At 38.3% G+C, this 25663-nt stretch overlaps 1 protein-coding gene across 1 annotated transcript in view; it reads right to left on the reverse strand.

Annotated features, from left to right (window-relative positions):
• The window catches only part of arhgef39 (Rho guanine nucleotide exchange factor (GEF) 39), a 71591-nt gene extending 46393 nt beyond the window's left edge, over positions 1 to 25198 (reverse strand). Inside the window, exons 1-4 of the mRNA XM_053314198.1 lie at positions 25049 to 25198; positions 21422 to 21516; positions 16312 to 16432; positions 9857 to 9975 (exon numbers count right to left, since the gene is read on the reverse strand). Coding sequence (XP_053170173.1) covers positions 9857 to 9975; positions 16312 to 16432; positions 21422 to 21516; positions 25049 to 25198 — 485 coding nt within the window. The remainder of the gene's footprint in view (positions 1 to 9856; positions 9976 to 16311; positions 16433 to 21421; positions 21517 to 25048) is intronic.
• Between the last annotated feature and the right edge of the window lie 465 nt (positions 25199 to 25663).

The following is a 25663-nucleotide window of genomic DNA, read 5'->3' on the forward strand; positions in this document are numbered from 1 at the left end:
AGATCAAGTAATTCAAATTTCCTTTAAAAGTAAGGCTCAGTAAAAATTATAGGCTAAGTTTTCTTAGTTTCCACATAATTACATATCTTTCATTTAAATTCATCATTCATCATCATCATCTTTCATTCATGTTGCTATATCAAGTAATCTCTTGAATTCATATTGCATTGTATCATTACATTTATTTATCCATCATTTATTAGTAGTGTGTAGTTAATAAAACCCATAAAACTCAATCAATGGTGTATGTCTATTCTTTGAAGTGATACAGGGGATCTATTGAACCGTAGAGCCACGAACTTTAGATATTTGACTGATTCAGAAATGTATTGATTTATTAATTATTATGATTTATTGATTTATTAATTGGCTAATCAAACAACCAATTAAGAAAAATCTTTTCCTTCATACGAAGGTGGTGCCCCTTATTACGAGAGCTATTTTCAATATCTTTAAGATATATATATATAATCCGTTACACACTTAAGAAAATACCATCCATTTGTGGTGAAATGCTACTTTCAGTCTTCATCAGAAGTAACAGTAGTGAAGAGCAGCAGCTTCCTGACAAATCTTTATCCTTTTTACTGGGATAATGTGACCTTGAAGTGCATTGACAATTGACATTGATTTCCATCGTGTCTGTCTCTAGCTTTGCAGCCCTGTCTTTGTGCAGTCTGGGCTTGTTTTAGAGACATTGTGGTGCCACTGAGAGAGGCCATTAGTGATGCTAGCAGACCACCTGCTACTGGTCCATTTGGTGGCATGAGTGGGATGAGACAAGTGATGCTGTGATAGAGTGGATGTATTAAATAACAACAGAATGGTGATTCTTTAAACTACACTTGGAAAAGTGCTAGCTTGACTGAATGAAGGACTTCATTATGCAGTAATCCTGTGAGGTTGGACCAGTTAACTAAAAGGGGAACTGTAAGAGGTGGGGTATTAGAAATATTTTGGCACCAAAGGCTCCAAGTATTAATATGCTTAATATTATTATATCATTGTTAAATAATAATAATTGCCTAAATCAGTTGTTATCCTGTGATAGGGGGAAGTGGGAACTCTTAATTTGAAGAAACAGGAAAATCTGTTCTTGTGGCGCAACATGAGGTGCTCAGATTTACAAAAAGGTTGCATTTCCAGAGACTGAGCAATACAATTTGTGAAGAGACTGTAACACAGTTGAAAGTTCCTGAACAAGCAATGAGGTTTGAGTTTGTTATTTCAGCAGCTGTTTCTAGTGTCAAGAATGAACTGTTTTAACTATTTTAACAGTATAATCACAAAGGTCATGTAAACATGGACAGTGAGCTTCTAACTACATCAGCTACTGTCAGACTGTATGCATTATGCTCACAAAAGTGGAATACTGATCAGAGGGATGGAAATGAACCCTCCATTATCCTCTCATTAATCTGAGTAAATCTCTCAAACTGAACAATAACCAGCACTTACAATACAAAGTGATGAAGAGGTGAAGACCCTCCTACACAGACATCATCTTGTCCGTGTAAACAAGAGGTCAAAAGCAATAGAAAGTCACATTTGACATTCACATTTGATGCCAGAGAACATCTTTAAACAAACACACCCATACACAGCCACCTGTTATCACATGATCTAATCCATCTTCATGGCCGCTGATCAACTCTGAGGAAGGCCATGACATTTTGCTGAAAGCTTGGCCTGAAACTCACCTTGTCAAGTGTGTGTGTTCTGTATGAATGTACAGGAACAGCAGGTTAGCACACTGACGGGTCTGTGGGTGGAGGAGGAGGAGGACAGCATTCTTCTTGTAGTTGATTACTCATTGTAAATGAAACGGAAGCCTAACAAGCTCCAATTAAGCCTATTTCAATTAAGAGACACTTAAAAAGAGAAATAATTTCACTTCTTTCTCGTCTTGTCTCATCTTGTAATAACAAATACATTACAGGCATTATTGGCGATGGATGTCCTCGTTCTTATTAGGGAGTGGAGATGAAAATCTAATTAAAGCAACTGTGTAACAAAAAGGGAACACTCTAATGAGCATTATTACGGCACATTTCAAATAATGTAAACGGAACTGGCTCGTTTAGCTGCCCTGTCCCGCTCATTAGCAGCAAAGCAAAGAAAAGATAATGAGACAATAACGTAATCTGAACCAGATTTATAATATTTCAGATATTCTAATGAAGAATGCAGTTTTAGAAAGCAATGCGCTGGTGACGGGATGAGCCCACCACCCCTGCAGCTGGGGCTGTTAATTCCTTTGTAATATGCAGATGATATACAGGCTTTTTTCTCACTCTCTCCTGGCAGAACATGTCAGGTCATTTGGGCATTTGCACACGCGTCAGTAAAGAAAAGAAAAAAGAGAAAGAGGAAATATCTGTCTAATTATTTTGCTTCCCATACATGCATTAAGGATTCAAATTTGTAATTAAGAGACAAGAGGCACTGGCAGGCTTCTGCATGGGTTAGTGAACATGGCATGGGCTTGTGGGTAATTACTCAACTTTAATAGCATAAAAGGAAAGAAATGCACATCCCTGGTAAACGCAGGACTAGAAATACTCCACTTACCAAACTTGAGCAATTAAAATGTAATATGAAGTGATTGTGAAGAATGTTTTATCTCCGTCTGAAAGGGTGACTAACAGCAATTTACTCAAAGAGATGTAAATGTAGACATCAGAAGACATTGTTCAATCACATGTCAGAATGACCAGTGCTTTCATTACTTTGTGCTGCTGCATGAGTCAATTTGATTCAGTGAGAGAATTGGAATTGGGGTTTTAAGTGAAAATATTGCAGAGAAAAAAAATTGGGGCTGCCCCATAAACTTCAATGATTGGAATCATCACTCGCAGAGCCTCCAATTGGAATCTCAGGTAGTTATTTCCCTGCATCATTGCACATGCAGCAACATAGGAGAGAGGTCATGACAGGCTATAAACCTTTAACTGAGTCACAATGTCCAGGTATGGTCTAGGTATGGCTGCGTTCCATTCTAGGCCTAGGACCAACGGCTCTCTTTACATGCAAGGTTTATTTTTACAGGAGCTGCTCATGTCTCTGAGGCCTGAAATTCATTTGTGAATGGAAATAAGTCCTGGTATTTATTGGTCATTGCAGTATTAGTGCATCATAAGAAAACATCCGTTAAGGAGTGAGACAGAGAGGCCTAAAGGCCCATTTATGCTCAACGTACGTATGAAAATGTATACGTCCTTGTCAAACGATGTTACCATCACTGTTCACATACTTCCATGCATCCTGTACGTTGGCATGGATGTTAACCAATACATCCACCAGGGGGCAGCACAGAGTCAAAAGTTTATGACAACAACAAACTCAAAAACAAACTGTGACTGTGGAGGAGATATTGATAATGTTCCTCTTGCATAAAAGACAAAAACTATATGTTTAAAGTTTCTAACCAACTCACACAACCTTTCCTCAAAAAGGTCCGCTATTGTTATTTCTTCTTCTTCGTGTCTCACTAGAGCTACATATCGAGTAGTGACAGCAACACTGCCCCCATGGTTTCCGGTGGTACTGCTCCGTTTGGTCTGTATCCGTAAGCTTTATGGAAACGTGCAGAAATACGGACGAAATTAACGCAGAGCACGGACAGAAAGCTCCGTCTGTATCCGGATCCGTATTTAACGTTGAGCATAACTGGGCCTTAAGAAGTTGATCAGTCTCAGCTCAACCCTTCCTGCTCTCTATGATTACCTACACTATACTGTTTTTGATTATAGCTGTGTGCTCAGCTTTATTTGAAAGAGTTAACAGTGAAAAGGTGAAAAGTCTTACATCATTGTTCTGACTTGTCCACTATAAATGCTACATTATGAGGTGAAGCTCTATATCCCCTATGTTCTGACCATGGTACAACCCAACAGTAAATCACTGTTAATGTTTGTATGGGTCATTTGAATATGAATAGCTCATATTAAATACTCTGATTCTTCATCTGTGAAGTATGGTCTCTATATTCAAGGTCAACAGAATCAACTAATGATTTACAACTAAACCCTGTCTCAAACCATAATTGAGGCACTTTGTTTCATTAAAAGACTCACTTCAAAATTGGCAATGAACTACAGGGTCAACAGACAGACAATGTAACACTAATTATGAACTGAAATACAACTTGGTACCTGTAGCCCACACAGCGCAGCCACTTAAAGGCTTCATCTCTCACTATTCTTTCAAAGAAATGAATCAAATCTCTGACCTTGTGTTGAAGAACTCTACTGTGTTAGGCTGTAGGAGATGATGGAACGACGTGAACACATAAAGCAGTCAATTTGAAATCCCATCTCGACAAGTGAAAGACAATAATAAGCATGGCCAGTACAGTGCACAGGAACAAACTTCTCCATGCTTAGCAAAGAATGGCAATGACCCAGAGACCCTGGGAGTTGTAGGATCTTTACATAGAGCATGCTTGTTCTCTACAGTGAGTCCACCACTGGGCCATTCCCTTGTTACACTAAATGTTGTTCAGCTTAGAGCAGATACATCCCAAGGCCTCCAATTGCTGCCATCTCTATGAGAGCCACATCTCTATTATTGACACAAACACGGCCAATACAGGCAGAGAGGGATGCTATTCACTGCCACAATCAACTCGAGACCCCATCACTGTCATAATGGTGAGCTCAGTGGGGAGGACGCCGATGACTGCTCCAGCCGGCTCTAGTGAATGGCACTTAATAAAAGCAATGATTTTATTCCTCCCCCAGCTGCAACATAAGTATCCAACACTCCAGGCCCTGCTCGCCATCCATCATCCTTGAATGGTGATAAGTGACAACAATTTCCTGCTATTCCCAGCCACGGAGGCAGAGTAAGTTAAGGCGCCAGCCATGGACGATTATCTAACCATTCCACTTAAAATCATCGTACAATTAGACACATCCCTCGAGTCTCCCGAGTTTCACTGAGAGCGACAGACGAATCAATGACGATGATGGGAAGTGCACATTAAAAAATGCACTGAGAGAGAGAGAGAGTTGAGCTGGAGAGAATGAGACCCACTGATTATGTGTCAGAGTTAAATACAACAGTGGTCAGCATACTCATATGTGGGATAGAGGGTTACATTAAAACTAAACAAGACTCTTATAAAGAAATCATTCCCAGCATGATCCACAGACATATTTCGCATTAAAAAACAGTCTTGACTCATGGTTGGAAACAGGAAATGAAGCTGTCTGTTTTGTTGAATGTGTGATTTATAAAGTCTTCTTTTACATCTTGTCTTGATGCCTTTTATGTTTTATATGAAGTGCATTAAATTGCCTTTTTGTTGGAAGATGTTATAAAAATAAATTCACCATCCATGAACATGCTAAAGGTGGCTGTTGGAAGTCATGCTTTTCACACTGTGGTAATAGTTCCATCTATGGAACAACATAACTGCCTTCCAGGAGAGACTGTCTCAAAAAATATGCACTGTATTTAAACAAGGGCTGGGTGATTATGGCAAAAATCAAAATCACGATTAATTGAACTTTTAACCCCGATTACGATTAATGAACGATTATCTCCAGCCTTGATGAACAATGATGTGTTTTCACAGTTTCTTTAGTTTAGTATTTTCCACTGCTGCCCTCACACATGAGGATCTTTAGGGAGTGGAAGTAATGATGTTTTAAGGTGTGCTGCTGTGGTTAATGTCTAGTTTACTTGATTAGAACTATGTAAAGATCATGGTTTGGGTTCAAATGATCACTGGAGACAAGTTTTAAATACCTTAAAGATATGCAACCTTTACTGTCATGGCAACAGTGAACAACACAATTAATTGACATGAGCAAGATTAAGTCGAGTACTTGCCCAGCCCTAAATTAAACTATAATGCCCCCCTGCTGCTATGTCCGACTGTCTGACTTCAACCCTGATCACACCTGTAGCTCTCTGCACCTCCCGCTAGCATAACACAGAGAAGCTAACAGTGATATTAAGTTTAAGCAAAATCACAGAGAAGCTAACAGTGATATTAAGTTTAAGGAAACAAACACAGACCGCTGGTTAAAACATAAATCTACATCATCTGAGGCAGAACCTGCTCAGACAAAAACTAATGAAAACAGCGCCATGTGATGTCAACATTAACAACGTTAATCCTCAGACAGGTAACTGTGACGTTACTATAGTAACAAGTTTCAAGCTAACCGGCTCAGAGTATTTTAACACAGTGATATTAACGGCGCTATGTGTAAAATGTTGCGGTGCTGCGCGTTTTATCAGCTGATGTTACAAAACGTCAACTTTAAGTCACTCAGATGTTTCTCATTCAACAGACCTGAAGAGAGAGAGTGAGGCAGATTCAACAAAAACATGATGCTACTGAAGCTGAATATAACTACTTAACTGTATAATACTACCTATATAACTTGTAATTAGGCTACTATAAAATATAGTTCAGATAATAAATTAACTACATAAGATAGACTCACTGGCTTCCAATCTAATTTAATCCAATACAGCAGCTCTGCTATAAATTCTACATTTATGAAGTTTATACATTTTTTGACAAGAAGGTGACAATTCTGCTTTATGTTCATTATTGAGTGATTGTGGTGTATTAGGGTGAATTATATTGAATGGTGTTCCTAATATTTTGTCCACTCCGTTAACATAGGCTACATGAGGATGGCAACATATTAAGAACACCATTCAATGTAATGCACAGTACACCACCACCACTTAGTACAACCTCAGTAATAATCAAAGTAGAATTATCACTTTTTTGACAATGTCAACAAAAACTGAAAATATATAAACTAAAAAAAAAATGTATAGCAGAGCTGTTGTATTGGATTGAATTATATTGCACATGTGTTCCTAATGAAGTTGCAGGTGACTGTAGTTCAGAGAATAAAACTACTCAAGTGTTTACTAAATAACTTATAATTACTATAATATAGTTCAGAGAATACCTTAAATTGAAGGAAAGTGACAAAATTCAATCTGCTGTAAGAATAGGACAAGGTGCGACCTACAGTCCCCCCTAACAAAGTAAAATCCCCCCTATATGAAGCATTTAATTCCCCTCTATTTTAAAAAATGAATTTTAGGCCCTGCATTTGATTTCACATTGTAAGAGCCAGTTGTTGTGTGCTTGATCTGACAAAAATGCTGATGGTGGATTCTCCAGCAACAACGACCTGATTCACTGAAGAACTTCTACCTTCACTGTGGTGTGCAGGAACTGTCAACTGCTGCTCAACACTCTGCTCTGGTTACATTATAATATTCAGACATTCATTATTCAGACAGATGAGTATAATAACAACAACTAAATTACTGATGGTTGTAACTCTCTAGAGAAATGTCAACAACCACTGCCTAACTCAGCGCCACCGTGTTTTGTGTATGCATGTGTGTGTGTGCTGCGTTGTGTGCAAAAACACCAAATTTTGCTGTTCTAAGGAGTAACAGGCCATTTCATTCATGTAGCTTGATAATGCTTGCTGCACCTGATACAGCGTTCATAGCCTTTTTTTATTTAGTGATTTATTTTTTCATTTCTGAAGTTTTCTGATGTTTTACAGGTGAATCTTTCCACCTCTCCCTTAAAGGCTCACGTTGATCATTTATATATCAGTTATGTTTAATAATGGTGGCCAAATATCATTTTTACTACTACAGCAATCCCTGGCCTCATCCTTTCCTTACATATAAATGACTCCCATGAGGTCCATGCAAGAAGGTATACAGATTATACAATATACAATACAACTGGTGTTGTCAGTAACCTGAGTTGAGATGTCAGTGTCAGGACAGAAAGGGTGCATAACAAAGAGTTCCAAATGATCTAGAATATGTGGCAACGGAGGATAAATGAAGAGAAGGCGAGTGTTTGCTGGAGGAGACTGAACATAAATGAGACGTACAGTAAACTGTCTCAGATGTTAAGGTGAAGGATCAGCTCATCTTACAGAAAACTTCTCTCTTGTGTGATGGATGAATGTAACATTTCAAGTGCTTGATTGTACATCTGGAGAGATGAGAAGATGAGAAGGGCCTAATTAAGATACAAGCAAGCAGCTTGATAAACCAGTGTCATGATATCTGCTGCATTGGAAAGCACGTTTCAGCCCATTTCTCCTCTTGTTCCACTAATTAACAAGAAAGATCAAGACCGCATGAAATTACAGCCAACAAAAACGGGTGCTTAACAAAAGAGATTTTGACAGTTTCTGGACAGTCTGAGTACTTCTACAGGCGCTACATCAAATAATAATAATTACATCTGTCACAGAGACTATAGATTGTGCAATGCAGTGAGTGATTGGTGAAAAGAAAACAACTAAACCGCAAAAAAAGAACTCAAGCGTGAAATGTGTGACCCATCTACAGCAGTGCTCTTGCTATGATGGAACAACACCAGAAAACATCCACAAACACACCTAAACTGTGAGGAAAAACATTTTATATAAGTTGAGCATCAAGACATTTAAAGATTTACAGGAAGCATTGTACACTATTGAACACTGTCAGATATCAGTTCATGATCATCTGTGATTATTAGGGAGTGCCTTTGAAGTGCTCTGTGTTGTATATATACAGTCTGTAGGTGGAAAGAACAATAGAGATAAAGTAGAGATTAGGTTGAAGGGGAGAGAGCTGGTCATTCTAATTCAAAAGAGGGTTTACAGCACTGCTGGGAAGGAGACATTACTTGCCAGTTGACAATTAACATACATTTCAAAATAATGGCCAAAGACTTTATTCATTTCAAAGAGAGAAAGAAAAACAGAGAAAAAGAGATTCATCGCGCTTTCATTTCTAATTGCTCTAAACGGTTTGATTTATTGCATTTTAATAAGACAGTTTCCTATATTCTGATTTCAGTTTTAATTTGCTGTTGATGCTGATTGTTAAATCAAACTTGAAAATTCCTCCATGTTTTCCTGTTGTCTTGATACATTTAGTATAATGCATATTTCAAGGTGCATTAAAAACATGAAGGGGGATCCTGTGACTTTTGAGCATTGGAAAAACTATTAATATGAAAACATGAAGCAAAAATAAAAAACTACAAAGTAGCAGTAATTAATTACTAAAAATCTAAAGGACGGGAAGTGTGACATGACTTTGTGGAAGGAAATGTACATGCATTATTTTACATGTACACATGTCATTTCACCCTCTTGCCAGATGCCAGACACTCAACCCTGAGTTGCTCCCAATGGTTAGACCAACACCTTGCATGGTAACTAACTGCCAGAAGTGTGTGAGTGGGTGAATGAGCAGCAAACTGTAAAGTGCTTAGGATAAAAGTGTAAATGCAGTCCATTTACCATTTCACCAGCCATTTAATATTCCATCAATGTATCACTTTAATGTTTTCATCTTCTACGGATCTTTGTCATGCTCCCATCCTTACAAAAGTGTGTGATCTCCTCAGCAGTAGGATTCATGTAAAAGGACATGTGAGGGCAATGTTAAGTGCTCTGAATTTACTAACTCTACTGTTGCTCTGAGCAGACTGTACATCATCATGTGCTACATGTAACATATGGTTTCATGTCTGTTCTCCACCTCCCCATGTTTACTGGGAAGGTATAATGCACTAGAGAGCCATCCTTCCCTGTGTAAGAGGAATCTGTCTACAGCAGCAACAAGAAAAAGATTCCTGCTTTCAACACAGAACACAACAGGTGCACATATGTCTCAGACACAGAACAGCAAATGGCCCTGTACCACTCTGTTAATGAATGCCAGGTACTATTCCTCAGTGAAAATAACTAACTTTTGGTGAAACATAAGGTTGATGTAGTCTAAGAAAAAGAAAAGTAAATCCTGACTTTTTTTATATTTGAACAGAAGAAGGCAGAAATCTTACTGGTCAATCCGCTGGATGGGAAGATGAAGTAAGTCCTCAAGCTTAAGGTTGTTGAACTCTGCTCGAGCTTCCTGGAGTGTCTTGAAACGTCTGAAGGCCTTATTTTTCTTCAGCTGGATCTAGGACAACAGACAAGACTGTTAAGTTACTCTCAGAGTCACACATGCTTATATAACAGCAGAAAAGTGAGGTTTTATCTGGGTTAGCCACTTTTTTGGGATTATATTGGGATAAAAATCTTTGATTAGCACATGCAATATTAAAACTACCCTCCCTATCCAAGAAGGCTTCAGATAATATATTCCCACTGTTAACATCATGAAACTACAAAATGAAAACCCTCTTTACACCTATGCGTGTGCTCTGACACAACATCCATGACACAAGCAGTGACGATCCCTGAATCTCATGTCATGTCCTAGATGCATATTCCCCCTGACAAACCTCCAAAACCATCTTGTTGTCACTCATTATGCTGAGCTGCAGTGGCTGAGGTATGAGGAGGCAGAGGGGGAGAGAGGGGGGCTGTAGGTGCCATTAAGTATGCATTTGCACATCATGTCAGTATGAGTATGAGTCAACACTTGGATGACAAAAAGCCTTATCTTGTCACTCTCGTCAATCATTAAAATAAACATGGCTGCTATATTTAAATAGACCTAAGAACAGCTCTATCTTCTTTCATAGCTTTAAAAACATCAGTGTATGCCACTTGACTTCAGATGCCCTCTGTGGTGTGTGCTGCTAACATACAGCGGTTCAGCTGGTCATTATGCCTGTGGCAGCTAGGGTTAGCAGACAGGTGGTGAGTCAGTAGAATGATGGAGGCAATGTGAGAGGAATCACTTATTAAGTTAAGGAGGTGTAGTAGTAGAGGAAGTCAAACACCTTAAAGAGTTGACAGTTTGGATTTAGTGTTGAAGCCCTCTATGTTTCCTGTCTGTCTGCATCAAGTATGGCCAAACTATTCCAACGAAGGCTGTGTGCCTGCAGGTTCTTATTCCAACCAATCATCTGTCTGAAGGCTGAGATCAGCTGATTAAATGAGTCAAGAATGGTGTGTTCCTGTTTGGTTGGAATGAAAACCTGCAGCTACATGGTGCTTCATGGAATAGTTTGGATACCTGATCTACACTGACTCTCCAATAAAGGCAAAAGGTCAAAAATAAAAATCTGAAATTGTAACAAAACTTTTTTTTCATTGTGAACAAAACTCATGAGCCAACACAAACCAACAATGAATGAACTTGACTAAAAAGTCTGATATATATTATTCCTCTGTGACAAAAACTATTTAAAACACAGCAATGAGTCACACTGTTGCACTAGGTGACATGTTCCTTCACTACAATAACACATCTATTCTCTAACATTAGAAGAAAAAACAGAATAAAGTTATGTTGAGAGCCCTGTATACTGACATCGATTCCTCTCAGTGGGATGGAAATGAAATAAATATTGCTGCAGTAAGTCAGTGAGCTGGCTGCTGGTTCCAGGCTACAGGTGACAATCACATTTCAGGTCCTTTCACTGTAAACCTCGTTTTATGTTATTTTACAGTGCAGTACACTCACTAATGACAATGTGCAGGATAACTTCAGGACACAATGCTTACTTCATCAGATAGCATATTTGTTTGGCTTTTAATTGCTTTCACTCGTTTCACGGCCAGCTCCTTTAGTAATAGAGCATGCCCTCCAGACACACACTGAGAAGTAAATAATAATCATGTAGTGATCTAAATTACAAAACTTACTTTTGCTTCAGTATTCACATTTTTGTTGTTCAAAGCTTATTATAGTGTGAGAGGTGCAGCTCACACTATCTTATCCTCACTCTTTATTTATTTCAACACTTTTTGGCATCTAACGTTTACGCAACAAAACATACATTTTCAGAGGATGTATGCATGGCTTTTCTTTACTGTAGCATGTTTCAGTGATTTTATATATATTTTTAAATGATTCAAATGTATAATAGTAATGAACTGAGTGTGAACCTTTGTCACTTTGAGACTCAACTGCTCACACATGTCTTATCCGACAGACACATTTAAACATGTTCACCAAACTTTGAATCAAGGTTATCATACTGTGTTATGATACATTTTGTACTTTTGGAGTTATTTATTTCTGAAGTGAGGGCTTATACAGGATTTTTCAGATCTCAATTTATACAAAAACATTTTCCTGGATAAGAACAAACCTGCTTTATATATTTATTGTGTACCATCATACTGTGTGACTACAGCTCCTTTATTACTATACGAATGTCAGTGGTACAGCCATAATATTCAATGCAATTACAAGTCTAAATATAAAAGTCTGTCTTGCTTATTATTCAAGGCCTGAAATTCCTTTTTTAAAATGGGGGGAATTCCCCCCTTAAATGCTTCATATAGGGGGGATTTTACTTTGTTAGGGGGGACTGTAGGTCGCACCTTGTCCTATTCTTACAGCAGATTGTATTTTGTCACTTTCCTTCAATTTAAGGTATTCTCTGAACTATATTATAGTAATTATAAGTTATTTAGTAAACACTTGAGTAGTTTTATTCTCTGAACTACAGTCACCTGCAACTTCATTAGGAACACATGTGCAATATAATTCAATCCAATACAACAGCTCTGCTATACATTTTTTTTTTTTAGTTTATATATTTTCAGTTTTTGTTGACATTGTCAAAAAAGTGATAATTCTACTTTGTTTATTACTGAGGTTGTACTAAGTGGTGGTGGTGTACTGTGCATTACATTGAATGGTGTTCTTAATATGTTGCCATCCTCATGTAGCCTATGTTAATGGAGTGGACAAAATATTAGGAACACCATTCAATATAATTCACCCTAATACACCACAATCACTCAATAATGAACATAAAGCAGAATTGTCACCTTCTTGTCAAAAAATGTATAAACTTCATAAATGTAGAATTTATAGCAGAGCTGCTGTATTGGATTAAATTAGATTGGAAGCCAGTGAGTCTATCTTATGTAGTTAATTTATTATCTGAACTATATTTTATAGTAGCCTAATTACAAGTTATATAGGTAGTATTATAGTTAAGTAGTTATATTCAGCTTCAGTAGCATCACGTTTTTGTTGAATCTGCCTCACTCTCTCTCTTCAGGTCTGTTGAATGAGAAACATCTGAGTGACTTAAAGTTGACGTTTTGTAACATCAGCTGATAAAACGCGCAGCACCGCAACATTTTACACATAGCGCCGTTAATATCACTGTGTTAAAATACTCTGAGCCGGTTAGCTTGAAACTTGTTACTATAGTAACGTCACAGTTACCTGTCTGGGGATTAACGTTGTTAATGTTGACATCACATGGCGCTGTTTTCATTAGTTTTTGTCTGAGCAGATTCTGCCTCAGATGATGTAGATTTATGTTTTAACCAGCGGTCTGTGTTTGTTTCCTTAAACTTAATATCACTGTTAGCTTCTCTGTGTTATGCTAGCGGGAGGTGCAGAGAGCTACAGGTGTGATCAGGGTTGAAGTCAGACAGTCGGACACAGCGGTTCCAGCCAGTCATCCATACTACTTATCTGCTGCAATATCTCTTAAATGTAATATTGATGATACCAAATGAAGCAAAGTTTTACAGACTGGGATGATGAACAAATGTGTAGCATTGTTTGCGATGCATTGTCATTTAATTCAGCTCCCAGCATTCAGCACATTTTCCACAGGAAATGCATGTTCTAGTCAGAACTGATCTACACAACATTCATGCAGAAGTATTTAATAATCAATTTATCTTGAAAACATGAGACAAATGTCATGTATAGGTTGCTCTCATTAAGTGAGCAACTGTTTAGTAGACTGATCACCTGATAATCAATGCAAACTAACAGTGCTCAGTCCATAATCATTGCCATTAGTCAATGTTCTGCAGACTTGTCCTTAATCTTAAATAAGACAATGTTATCTTTACATCTAGCAACCATTCCAGAACCACTTCCTGTAAGTCCATTATAGCATCCAATCACATGTTTACTGAAAATCATGTTGACAAAGAATCATGTGAATAAAAAAGGTCAACCATATATGGAATTTTTTTTCCGGGGGGGGGGGGGGCTTGGGGTTGTCGTCCTCTCTTTCACTTTACCTGTTGCCTGTATCTCTGTTATCACTAGAAATGTGCAGGTAATACTGCTCAGAAAAAAACAGCAGAGCCTGAAAAACTAATGAAAACAGCGCCATGTGATGTCAACATTAACAACGTTAATCCCCAGACAGGTAACTGTGACGTTACTATAGTAACAAGATTCAGGCTAACCGGCTCAGAGTAAATGAACGGCTCCATCTAAACAGGTGATATTAACGGCGCTATGTGTAAAATGTTGCGGTGCTGCGCGTTTTATCAGCTGATGTTACAAAACGTCAACTTTAAGTCATTCAGATGTTTCTCATTCAACAGACCTGAAGAGAGAGAGTGAGGCAGATTCAACAAAAACGTGATGCTACTGAAGCTGAATATAACTACTTAACTGTATAATACTACCTATATAACTTGTAATTACTATAAAATATAGCTCAGAGAATAAGTTAACTATATAAAATAGACTCACTGGCTTCCAATCTAATTTAATCCAATACAGCAGCTCTGCTATAAATTCTACATTTATGAAGTTTATACATTTTTTGACAAGAAGGTGACAATTCTGCTTTATGTTCATTATTGAGTGATTGTGGTGTATTAGGGTGAATTATACTGAAAGGTGTTCCTAATACTGTGTCCACTCCATTAACATACATGAGGAGTCACACCACCACTCAGTAATAATCAAAGTAGAATTATCATTTTTTTGACAATGTCAACAAAAACTGAAAATATATAAACTCCAAACAAAGCAGAATTTATAGCAGAGCTGTTGTATTGGATTGAATTATATTGCACATGTGTTCCTAATGAAGTTGCAGGTGACTGTAGTTCAGAGAATAAAACTACTAAAGTGTTTACTAAATAACTACGTAATTACTATATAATAGTAGTAGTTCCTTATAGTTCCTTAAATTGAAGGAAAGTGACAAAATACAATCTGCTGTAAGAATAGGACAAGGTGCAACCTATAGTCCCCCCCAACAAAGTAAAATCCCCCCTATATGAAGCATTTAAGGGGGGAATTTTCCCCTATTTTAAAAAATGAATTTCAGGCCCTGAACATTAGTCTTCAAAGTGAAGCACAGATAGTTTTCGGGTGCTTAGGCTTAACATTCTGTGAGAGACAAACTCATCCTGCATCACACACGTTCTTCCTCCCTGGTCAGCTTCAGCTCTGCTGGTGCGTGTTAGTCATTTTGAAAAGGTGTGTAGAGCAGCACTAAGCTCTTGTGGTATGAATTTAACTGTTAACACACAGCAGATAACACTTACTACGATCAATTTCATCAAGACAAATCAGCTTGAACTACTGCACCACAGCTGAATTTCCAGAAAAATCAGCAAAAGAAAATGAATTTGATGTTTCTAACCATTAGTGTGATGCCAATAGTAGGAGTTGGGTGGTATAAGATGTGTCCTGATTTATTCACTAGGTTTCCACTGCTCCCTGTCATGCTTAGCTTGTAGCAATACCATTAACTGTATATAAAGATGGACGTGATGACACCTCCCCAAAAGTGAAGCCAAAACATCTCGATCGCCTCCTAGTGGCTGGCTTCAGTATAGGTCATAAATAAATAATATACGTCAAGAATAAATGGGACATGTACTTTCAAAGTGCTCATTGTTCTGATAAGTTTGCTTTAAATTAGTTATCTGATTATTTAAAAGTGGGTGACTTTATGATTAACAGCTGTGGCAGCCACTCCTGTCCACCGGGTGGCAGGATGGCTGAGGAACTCTACCCGACACTACTGTGCAGAATCTGGCTCCAAATGACATCACACAAACAAGATGGCAGCTCCCGGAAAGGAGATATTTTGGCTTCACTTCACATAGCGCTAGGTAGTGAAGACATATCATCCATATTTATATTCAGTCATTGATCAATACACTAACTTTTCCTCCTCAAATGAAGGAGAATACAAACAACTCTTTTTCTATTCTTTTCTCTGAGGATTATGTAGAAGTTCAGTTACAATCATCCACAGAAAACTTTACACTTAACAATTTTCACACATCTGCTACCAGATTAAGCTTCATGCTCACTGCATAGACAAAAGTCACGTCTATCATGGATCAAATCAGAAGTTATTTATCAATGAAGGTATTGCCATGGCAGCAGTGGCAGCACTGACAGTGGTGGAATTGAGCAGTGGAATATCAGAAACAAAGAATCCAATAACCACATGCGCATTTGTTATTGTGTATTCAGTCCAATAACTCAGGTGTACATAGGTCAATTTCCCCACAGGAGTGATGAAAATCGAATGTAATGAATAGCTTGTAAAATTGTCATGAGTGCAGTAGGACACAGACATGACTGGGTGTGTAGTCCTACCCCGAGCACTTTTCTAGCATTGTAGATGTTGTCCACATATGTGTTGTAGTGGTGCAGATGTGGACAGAACTGGTCCAAGCCTCGGCCAAAGTAACCGTTCTCCAAATGAACCAGCAGAGATCTGAAAAAAAAAGAAAAAGAAAAGTTAATTGTATATAATAATAATAATAATATATAACTACTTTCTAAGATTTCAGTCTAAACAATCAAAAATTAGGTATAGAATAATAAATAATAAAAAAACTGGCCTGTAGTTTAAAATATTAAAAATAGTCACAGTTGAATGTTCGACATAATTAGATATTTTCCACAAATGGTGCAGCCCTAAATCAAATCCACTATAGACTTGTATATGGAACCACCCTAGCTAACATAATTCATCAGGTCACTGTCACTCATTTTTTAGGGCATGCAAACAAGCAGGCACACATCATTACTGAGTAACAACAACACCCTTACCTCCAACACAGGACATGGCGGAAGTAACTATTTCAATAAGTGCTGCATATATTTTGTGCATCATAGACCTTTGACACATTCATTTCAAAGTGCTCCCCTAGTGCGCATTTAGCCTCCAGTCAAACCGCATTGGACTTTGAGTTAGTGCACATTACTGCCTGAGAATGCACTGCTGCTCTGCATCAGTGGAAAGAAGGAGCTCAAATAAGGCGAGATCACATCTGAAGCATCATTTTCAGCAAAGGCACACATGTTTAGAGAAAGTGCGGAGGTTGAGCAAAGTTCAGAGGATTGCTTCCCTGTTAATGGGAGGTTTAGCAGTCGAGGCTCTGCGGTGTCATTTGAAGGCCTCTCCCAGTGGGTGACGTATTTACTGGGGCCCAGACGGTGGGGTCTACCTTCAGGGCACCAAGGGCCACTTTGTAGTGAGAATACGCCCGCTGAACTCAGGAACTAAACAAGTGGATCAAGGCAGAGGCAAAGCAGTCGTTCAGCCTGTCAGGCACATTACAGTAACACGGACGCAATTGGTTGGGGGTGTTGACACTTGTGAAGGAGCTTGTTATCCAAACTTAGAGGAAGTACCACACATGCACACGTACACACAAACACACACAATCCTTCTCTCTAATGATGTTGCCAGAGATTTTTGTTCGTACATGCTGTAAGAAGGAGCACTTTGCCGTTGAAGTTGATTTAAATAGATTTTAATGAAGTTGCACACCAAGGTAGCCTCTGTTCATAATAAGGAGATGCAGGAGCAGCCGAGAGAGTTCTAACGAGGGCAAAGGGCGGGAAAAGCTGTGTTTCCGTTTTTTTTCCACTCTTACTGCCAGAGGCTATTATGATAAATATGAAATTATGGATTTCATTTTTTATACTTTTTTCACAGCAATTAAATTGTCTGGCCATCAGCAGCAGGATGGAGATAACATTAGCATTCCATGTGTGTCACATTAATCCACATTAATTCCGAGCAGTTGCGACATCTGGGGTGGATACAACCTCGACCAAACAACTCAGGCTGAAGCGCCTTCATTTGCGGGGGGGCTTGAACAGAGAGATAGTAATTGTTAGGCCATAGTGTGAGCATCTGCTAAACATAAACAAATAATTAATGATAAAAAATAAATAAACTCATGAATCAATGAGAAGAAACAAAGCAATAAAGCAGCATTTTGTTGATCACATGTTGACACAGTGATTCATGTCACTGCATGTCTGATACACCTCTACACCTCTTCTCATTATAACCCTCCCCCCCTGCTCCCCCACACCAGCACGGTTTCAGACATGTGCCACTATATATAAGACATGAAAAATAATACTTCCTGAAGGTAGACTCCACCACACCACCACACATTAGTCTAAGGGATACCGCTATTATTAATATAATTAAATTGCAATGTAACAGCCGCAGTCCTAACTTATGAATTCATATAAGTAATGAGAATTAGTGTACCAAATGAAAGGATCACCTGGCTTAGATTTAGAGCTGTGTGTTACTGTGTGTCTACTTTTATGGAATATTATATAATATAATATTATATATTATATAATATTTAATATGTCTTTCAGTAAATAGGAAAGTATATATGGAATATTCTGCCATCTTATGTCAAGAGAAACATTCAGTATCTTGTGTCAAGTTAACTGAACTTTAATGTGCATAATTTTATTACGTTTGCCTGCTAAACCAAATTTTAAAATCACTGAAATGATTTTACTGAGTAGCAGCGTGGCTAACTATTAGTGACAACAGATAGCTAACTAGCTAGCTACACCAGCTACACCGTCTGGCTAGCAGGCAGATTAGCCGACTGTTTATAGCTAATTCACTGTTTGTTTGTTTTGTTTTTTCTTTGGCAAAAGAAACCAAAGTATCAAATGTTGCATATTGTCTAAATACAAGAACATTGCCTAAATTCCACTGGCATTAAAACAAATCTATTTTAATCAGGAGCGATCTTATCAAAGAAAACGGAAACCAGATTTAGAATCTGAGCAGATATTTGATACTTATTACTAAAGATACATTTGCGTCTTTTCATTCCCAGCATAGCATCTGACTCAGACACTGGTTGATAGAAGCCAGGCCCACTCATCATATGCAACCTGTTTAATACATTAAGATATTTATACAGTATCATACTTGTTGTTTCATGTGTGACAGATGGATGAGAAAGTCACCCATAGATCCATCTATGAGAGCTAATTATCACCACTGTTGTTATCAATTATTCTTGGCACTGTCACACAGATATTCAATATACCAAATGTCAGAGTCAAAGAGAGTGAAAACACTATGGGAAAATATAGAATCGATCACTTAGCAGTGGTAAATCAGTCTAGCACTAACACACTGTCTCTCCACGGAGCGGTTTTTAAATGGAGTGCATGCCATTATGTTTCAACCATTGATTCAATAAGGGGCTCATAATGAAGATGTATGGGAACTGCGGAACCATTTATCCAATACATCAGGCTGTGTAATTCATACTTCAATCTTCATTGTAGCACCCTCAACAAGAAAGCCTGTCACTCTGCAGAGGATGAGGGCCTGAGGGAACTCACACTCATTATTTAGTCTGGAAATGGAATTCCCAATCAAAGGTATCCCACACACTCACTGCACTGCTTGTCAAGCTGTGCCAATCCACTCTCATATCAAAATGTGTAATAGCTACATACGATGGTCCACACTGCAAAACGTATTAGTTTCTCAATACTGACTCTTAATTTATGAGATGCCTGCTTTTGTTTTTGTTTCTTTTCTATTGGCTCGTGTCCATGTCAGATGTCTGTCAAACCTCTGTCCCCAAATAATAAGAAGCTGATATTCCATTCTCAGTGAAAAAGTTGATATTTTAAGATAGTTTCAACATTTAAATGTGTTTTGACAACATTTCTAGCAATAAATGTGCATTTTATTTTCATAGTCTTGTGAATGAATGATTTTTTCAGACTGTCAATCACTGCTGTGTAGTTGTGTGTTACTTGACTTATCAGAGTGTTGTTATTTGTGTTACTTTATGTAACTGTTTGATAATGTTATTTCAATAAAAAAGTGTCTCAGGGATTAGCTGAATTTAAAATATAGAACTTGAAGTTTTGCATGTGACTGATTGGAGGACCCATAGTTTTCTCACTGTCCCCATGTTAACGTTTTCTTATAATGATTTTTAATATTTCTCAACACAAAAAATCAAGTGTCCTTGATAACTCACCAATACTATAGATCATTTAAGGGCCATCAGTTTTATTTATTCCACTACTGTTTTGGGTTGTCTGCTGTCGTTGGGCTTCATTCCATTTCAAAATGGAGCCACTTTACATTTCACGACTCATTTCATTCCTGCACTTGTGACTTTCTTATATTTAATCAAACTGGACTTTACATAGTTCATTGCATTCAACCTCCACTGTTACATAAGTAATTATTTTAGCACATATCACATTTACTTTCTGCTCGTATATTTCATACACTTTTTTGTCTATAGCAGTCTGTATTTCTTTTGTACAGTCAATATTTCATTTCTAGTTTTACATCCCATTTCAAAACTATTACATTCTGTTAATAGATTTGAACATTTCAATTCAATCTTAACATTATTTTGTTAAACTTCATAATCATTATTAGGACCTGAAAAGTGCCCGAGCCCTTTTATACAGCACATCCAAAGTTCATACAACTGTTGCTGCTTACATGTAACTCTTTTAATATCTACAGCCTTGTAATAAACTAAGGTAAGGTCATGGCCTAGCATCCTGCAGTCTTTTAGCATCTGATAAGCCTTTAAACTCATGACTCTGTAGCTCCAACAAGACTTCCTGGATCATATTCCATTGTTCCACCAGTACCTGAATACATCAGTCTTTGCATTGATTTAACAGAGGGCTGTTTTCAGTCTGAATCCCTGCTAACAGTGACTTCAGCCCCCCAACCCTAATGTCCACTTTCAGTGAGAGACCAGACAGTGCCTCAGAGCCAGAGTGGTTTGAAATACTAGCTCAGTGATGCAGCAGAGACAAAGGAGAGTGACACAACAGTGGATGTGATAAGGCTGTAAATTTGCTCCAAACACTGTTTTTCCGTAACTGGCTAGAAAACAATCCACAGAGGACTAAATATAAAGCTTGGACCTAAACTTTTTTTAAAAAGTATCAGTTTTGCTAACAAACTATTTTTGAATCATAATGGCTGAATCCATCAACCCTCTTTTTACCTAACCAAGTCTCATCAGCCACATCAATCTGACATCCAGGAATAGTGAGATCAGCTTCTCTCAGCTCTGACCTCCAATTGGCCGCTTATGCCCCCTGAGATCCTACACAGCAGTTCAGGTAGGCAGTGAGAATTCATGAATTTTCCATGGAAACAATAATGCTGTTCACAGGCGATATCACCTGGAATAATTATAGCAGATATACAATAATGTATCCATGAGCTAAACAGAACATCTACACTGCAGCACATAATCACTGACTCCTGTTAACGGTGAAGATAAGGACTACACTTTAATAAACTAACAGTGTATCTTGACTGCATTCTTATATAAGAAACAAACTACTAATCCTCATCCCATTATATAGTCTCTCCTCATCCTCTTCAAAGTGAAGATATTATTTTAATTATTCAGAGGATACTTACTGGTTTACTGAATGAATGGCTTTAATTGAACTGAAGATGCTTTCTCTAATGTCCTGTTTCAGGGTTCCTTTGGCCTTCAAGATCTCCACAAAGTACTATGAGAAACAAAACACACAAGGACACAAACTTACATGATTACTTATTTCTGAGCATATATCATTAAGATAAATGTGTGCTGTACTATTAACATCTCCATTACTCTCCCACACTGAGGGCAACCGAAATACCAACAGCAGTAACACATCAGGGACAGAGGTTGATGGTTTCTGCCCTACAGCCCACAATGACTGGAGCATGAGGTACAATCACAGAGGGGAATTGTTGTTACAATAACAGAAAACACATGTATTAGTTCAATGAATAGAGAAGGGGGCCAAACCATTCACTTACATAAGATAAATGGTCTGCTGCTTTTTGTTTTAAGTTAACTGCATTAATGAATGAATGAATATGGAAGCATCTTACAGTGTCCTGCCTGTATGATAATAACACAGTGAGGGGGAAGTGTGTATTCTGCTGTGTTATTAACATTATGTCTCTCATTTGTCAGCTCTGGGAAACTCACTGTCCAACAAGCTGAGTATGTGCAGTTGTTGATGTGAAACAGAATGAGCACTGAGTTGTTTTCTTCAGCTCATATTGGTTTAAGTTGTTGAATGCTGCAGTGTGTGGTTTAGAAAGTGACTGGAGTCATAGTTTGTTTTAAGACTTCTTTCTCTTCTCATTTTTATGCAAATGAGTTTGAGCCAGAGTCAGAGGACAGTTGGTTGACTTGGTGATTAGATGTGGCGCACCGATTGGGGGACTGGGCCAGGCTGGCGTCAGATTGGCTGGCTCACCGGGACCAAAATCTACAAAAGACTCAACATGGCAGCGGTGTGGCAGCAGGGGCTCAATCCTCATCTCCTCCTTCTTCCAACCAGCCACAGTAGTTAGTACTCCTGAGTTCATCCAGTCTGTAGTTTTAGTTTGGGTGGAATGCTTCTGTTATTCAGTTTTCTCCTGGTTCTGTTAGTTAGGGAGGTTAGAGTCTGTGATTTGGTTTCTTTTGTTTTGGGTTAGGTTATAGTGCTTCATTCTTAAAGTCATACATTTATGACCTATTTAATGTGTTTCGAAGAATATTTCTGAATTCACTTTACACTGTCTTTAAGTTTGTTGTGTTAATTATTTTGGCCTTTTTCCACCCTGAAGGTAACTTTGTTTAACTTAGTTATTTATTCATTATTCTCTTCTGTAAATAAATTCAAGTTATTTGCTCTAACTTTAATCTGCGTGTCTGTGCTTGGGCTTGGGGAAGATGGGGTCCAAGATTCATGTTGTGTCTCAGACTCCCTTAGGGGGCATAACAAAAGTTTACAATATACTTTACATTCATCTAGCAATGGTAATTATTTAGAGCTTAAATCAAAACATACTTGTAATCATTAGTTGTTGTTTTTAGGATAAATGACAGATAACTGTGTGTGGGTGCTGCTCTGCCCTCACAGATGACACTCTGTCACTATCATGTCATTAACATTTACAACATCTAGTTTTTGACATTTGTGAATTGATGCAGAACTGTCCATGCTCACATTGCAGTGCAGAGTCTCAGATAGAGGAAGACCTGACCTGGAGCGCTAACACTACAGTAGTGGTTAAGAAAGCACAGCAAAGACTCTACTTCCTGAAGATCATCAGGAAGTACCATCTCTCTCAGGAAGTGCTTGTGTCCTTCTACAGCTGCTCCATAGAGAGCGTTCTGACCTTCTGTATCTGTGTGTGCTTTATTAGCTGCACAGTAGCAGAGAGGAAGATCATCAGCTGGCCTCTTCCCTCCCTGGAAGATCTCTACAGCTCCTGCTGTCTCATAGACCCCTCCCACTAGGGTCACACTCTGTTTGAACTGCTGCCCTCAGGCAGACGTTACAGGACAGTTAAAACACGGACAAGCAGGTGCAAAAACAGTTTTTATCCTCAAGCAATACCTGTTCTAAATGCTCATTAATTTCATTGGGCCCTATCTTGCGGTCGGCGCACAGCGGATGGCGCATGTGTCTTTGTTAGTTTCCCCCGGCGCAGTTGTCATTTTCTCTTCCTGCGCCCACGTTGTCTAAATAGCAAATGCACTTGCACCAGTCTGTGCGCCTATGGGTGTGTTGGTCTCAAAATGAGGTGTGGTCAGGCACATTGGTCAGGCGTTGCTATTTTGAGGCAAAGGAAAGCGATTGCGCTACTGACCAAAAAAAACTGGCACATATGTTACTGTTATTTAAGGGGCGCATCATCAAGAGTCCAATATGCTCCTATACAGGCGGGTGCGCACATACACTGTGCTTGTTACACACACACATGGACGCGCAGCAGCACACAAACATGCAAAACATTACAAATAAAAGGACCACAATGTGAATTCGTATTATGATGTACATCAACATATTAAAAATGCATGTCATAATATTTATCAGAATTAATTAATTGTAAAAAATGGAGAGCGCCGTTGTGGACAGTCATAACAACCTATGAAAGTCTGTAGCCTCTGAGATGCTGCACAGAGCGCAGGACCATTACGCACAGCCACTCACTGCTTATTAAATCAGCTGATGATTTTATTTGTAATGTTTTGTTTTGTGTGCTGCTGCGCATCCGTGTGGTAACAAGCACAGTGTCTGCGCCTATATACCCGCCTATAAAGGAGCATATTGGAGTCTTGATGATGCGCCCCTTAAATAAGAGTAACATATGTGCCAGTTTTTTTTGGTCAGTAGCGCAATCGCTTTCCTTTGCCTCAAAATAGCCTGACCAATGTGCCTGACCACACCTCATTTTGAGACCAACACACCCATAGGCGCACAGACTGGTGCAAGTGCATTTGCTATTTAGACAACGTGGGCGCAGGAAGAGAAAATGACAACTGCGCCGGGGGAAACTAACAAAGACACATGCGCCACGCGCGACATCCGCGGTGCACATTAGTAACAGTAGAGCAGTAGAACTGCTCTCTAATGGCGGATATGTAATGTTTATATATAACAGTAACAGTAGAGCAGTAGAACTGAAAGAAAGGATAGTGCCATACATCCAAAGAAGAGCATATTATGATGTAACGTGTAGAACTGTAAGGGATTAGCACCCAATGAGCGGCCCTAACCGATGGAGGAAAATATGATAATAATATAAAGAGCTGTCACTAAGACCAGAATGCATGCAACATAATACATTCATTTGTTTAATGAAGTAATTAAAAATGGGCTGTGCCTGTGCTAGTTTGTATTTCCTCTTCACTTTTTTTCTATGGCAGAAAGAAAGAAAGATGAGTGGGCAAAAAGGAAGACTCAATGCAAACCCTTTGGTGCAGTTTTGCAGATCAGAAGTTACAAGTGAAAACTCTTAGGTGCGCTTTCACAAGTTGTGAATTACTTGCAATTTGTTTTTTTGCAGGTTTGGAGATCAAAAGTTACAATTACAAACTCTAAGATGCGTTTTCACAAATTGTGAATTACAGTTTTACAAGTGCAAATCACAGTCTGCTCTTCTTTGGAAATATGGCGCTATCTTTCCTTCATGTACATTAGTTATCTAAATAATCTATTGAGACATTTCAGTCTATCACATTTATTACAACTACACCTATCCAGTACGTACAGTGGTGACTAGCTCCAGCTGTTGGCAGTAACGTTGTTCAGTCTGTACCAACTCTCTGGCTGTTCGGCTGCGTTTTCTCTCCCAGCGGTCCCTCTGCTCCTGGATACTGCTACACCCGAGGGGCTCGGATGGACAGGGGGAGAAACTCATTGTCAGAGTATCGATGAGAAAACTGCAGAGACACAATCAAACATATTACATTAAGAAACATGTATATTTATAGTCTTGGTTATTATAATTATTGTTGTTGTTGTTGTTATTATTATTATTTATTATTTACTTGAGCATTTCTATTTCATGCTACCTCAGGCTTCTTCTCCACTACATTAAAACGTTAAACATTACATTTAATGCACAGCTATAGGTACTAGTTACTTTTCTGGTAACTATTTTCTATGTAAAACATATGATCAGTTTTATATAAGATGCATTGTTAGAGATTAAAGTAGCAGACTTATACATTGTTAAATTTAGCCCCACCTTGATGCTGCTTACATACTGACAACAATGAATCAGTATTAATAGTCAAATAATAGGAATAGAAATATAACATTGAATGGGGCAAGTTTGTAAAATGACTTCTTTTACTTCAGTATTGTAGTAGAGTATTAGTTC

This window comes from Scomber japonicus, chromosome 23 (assembly GCF_027409825.1).
Source record: "Scomber japonicus isolate fScoJap1 chromosome 23, fScoJap1.pri, whole genome shotgun sequence".
Lineage (NCBI taxonomy): Eukaryota > Metazoa > Chordata > Actinopteri > Scombriformes > Scombridae > Scomber > Scomber japonicus.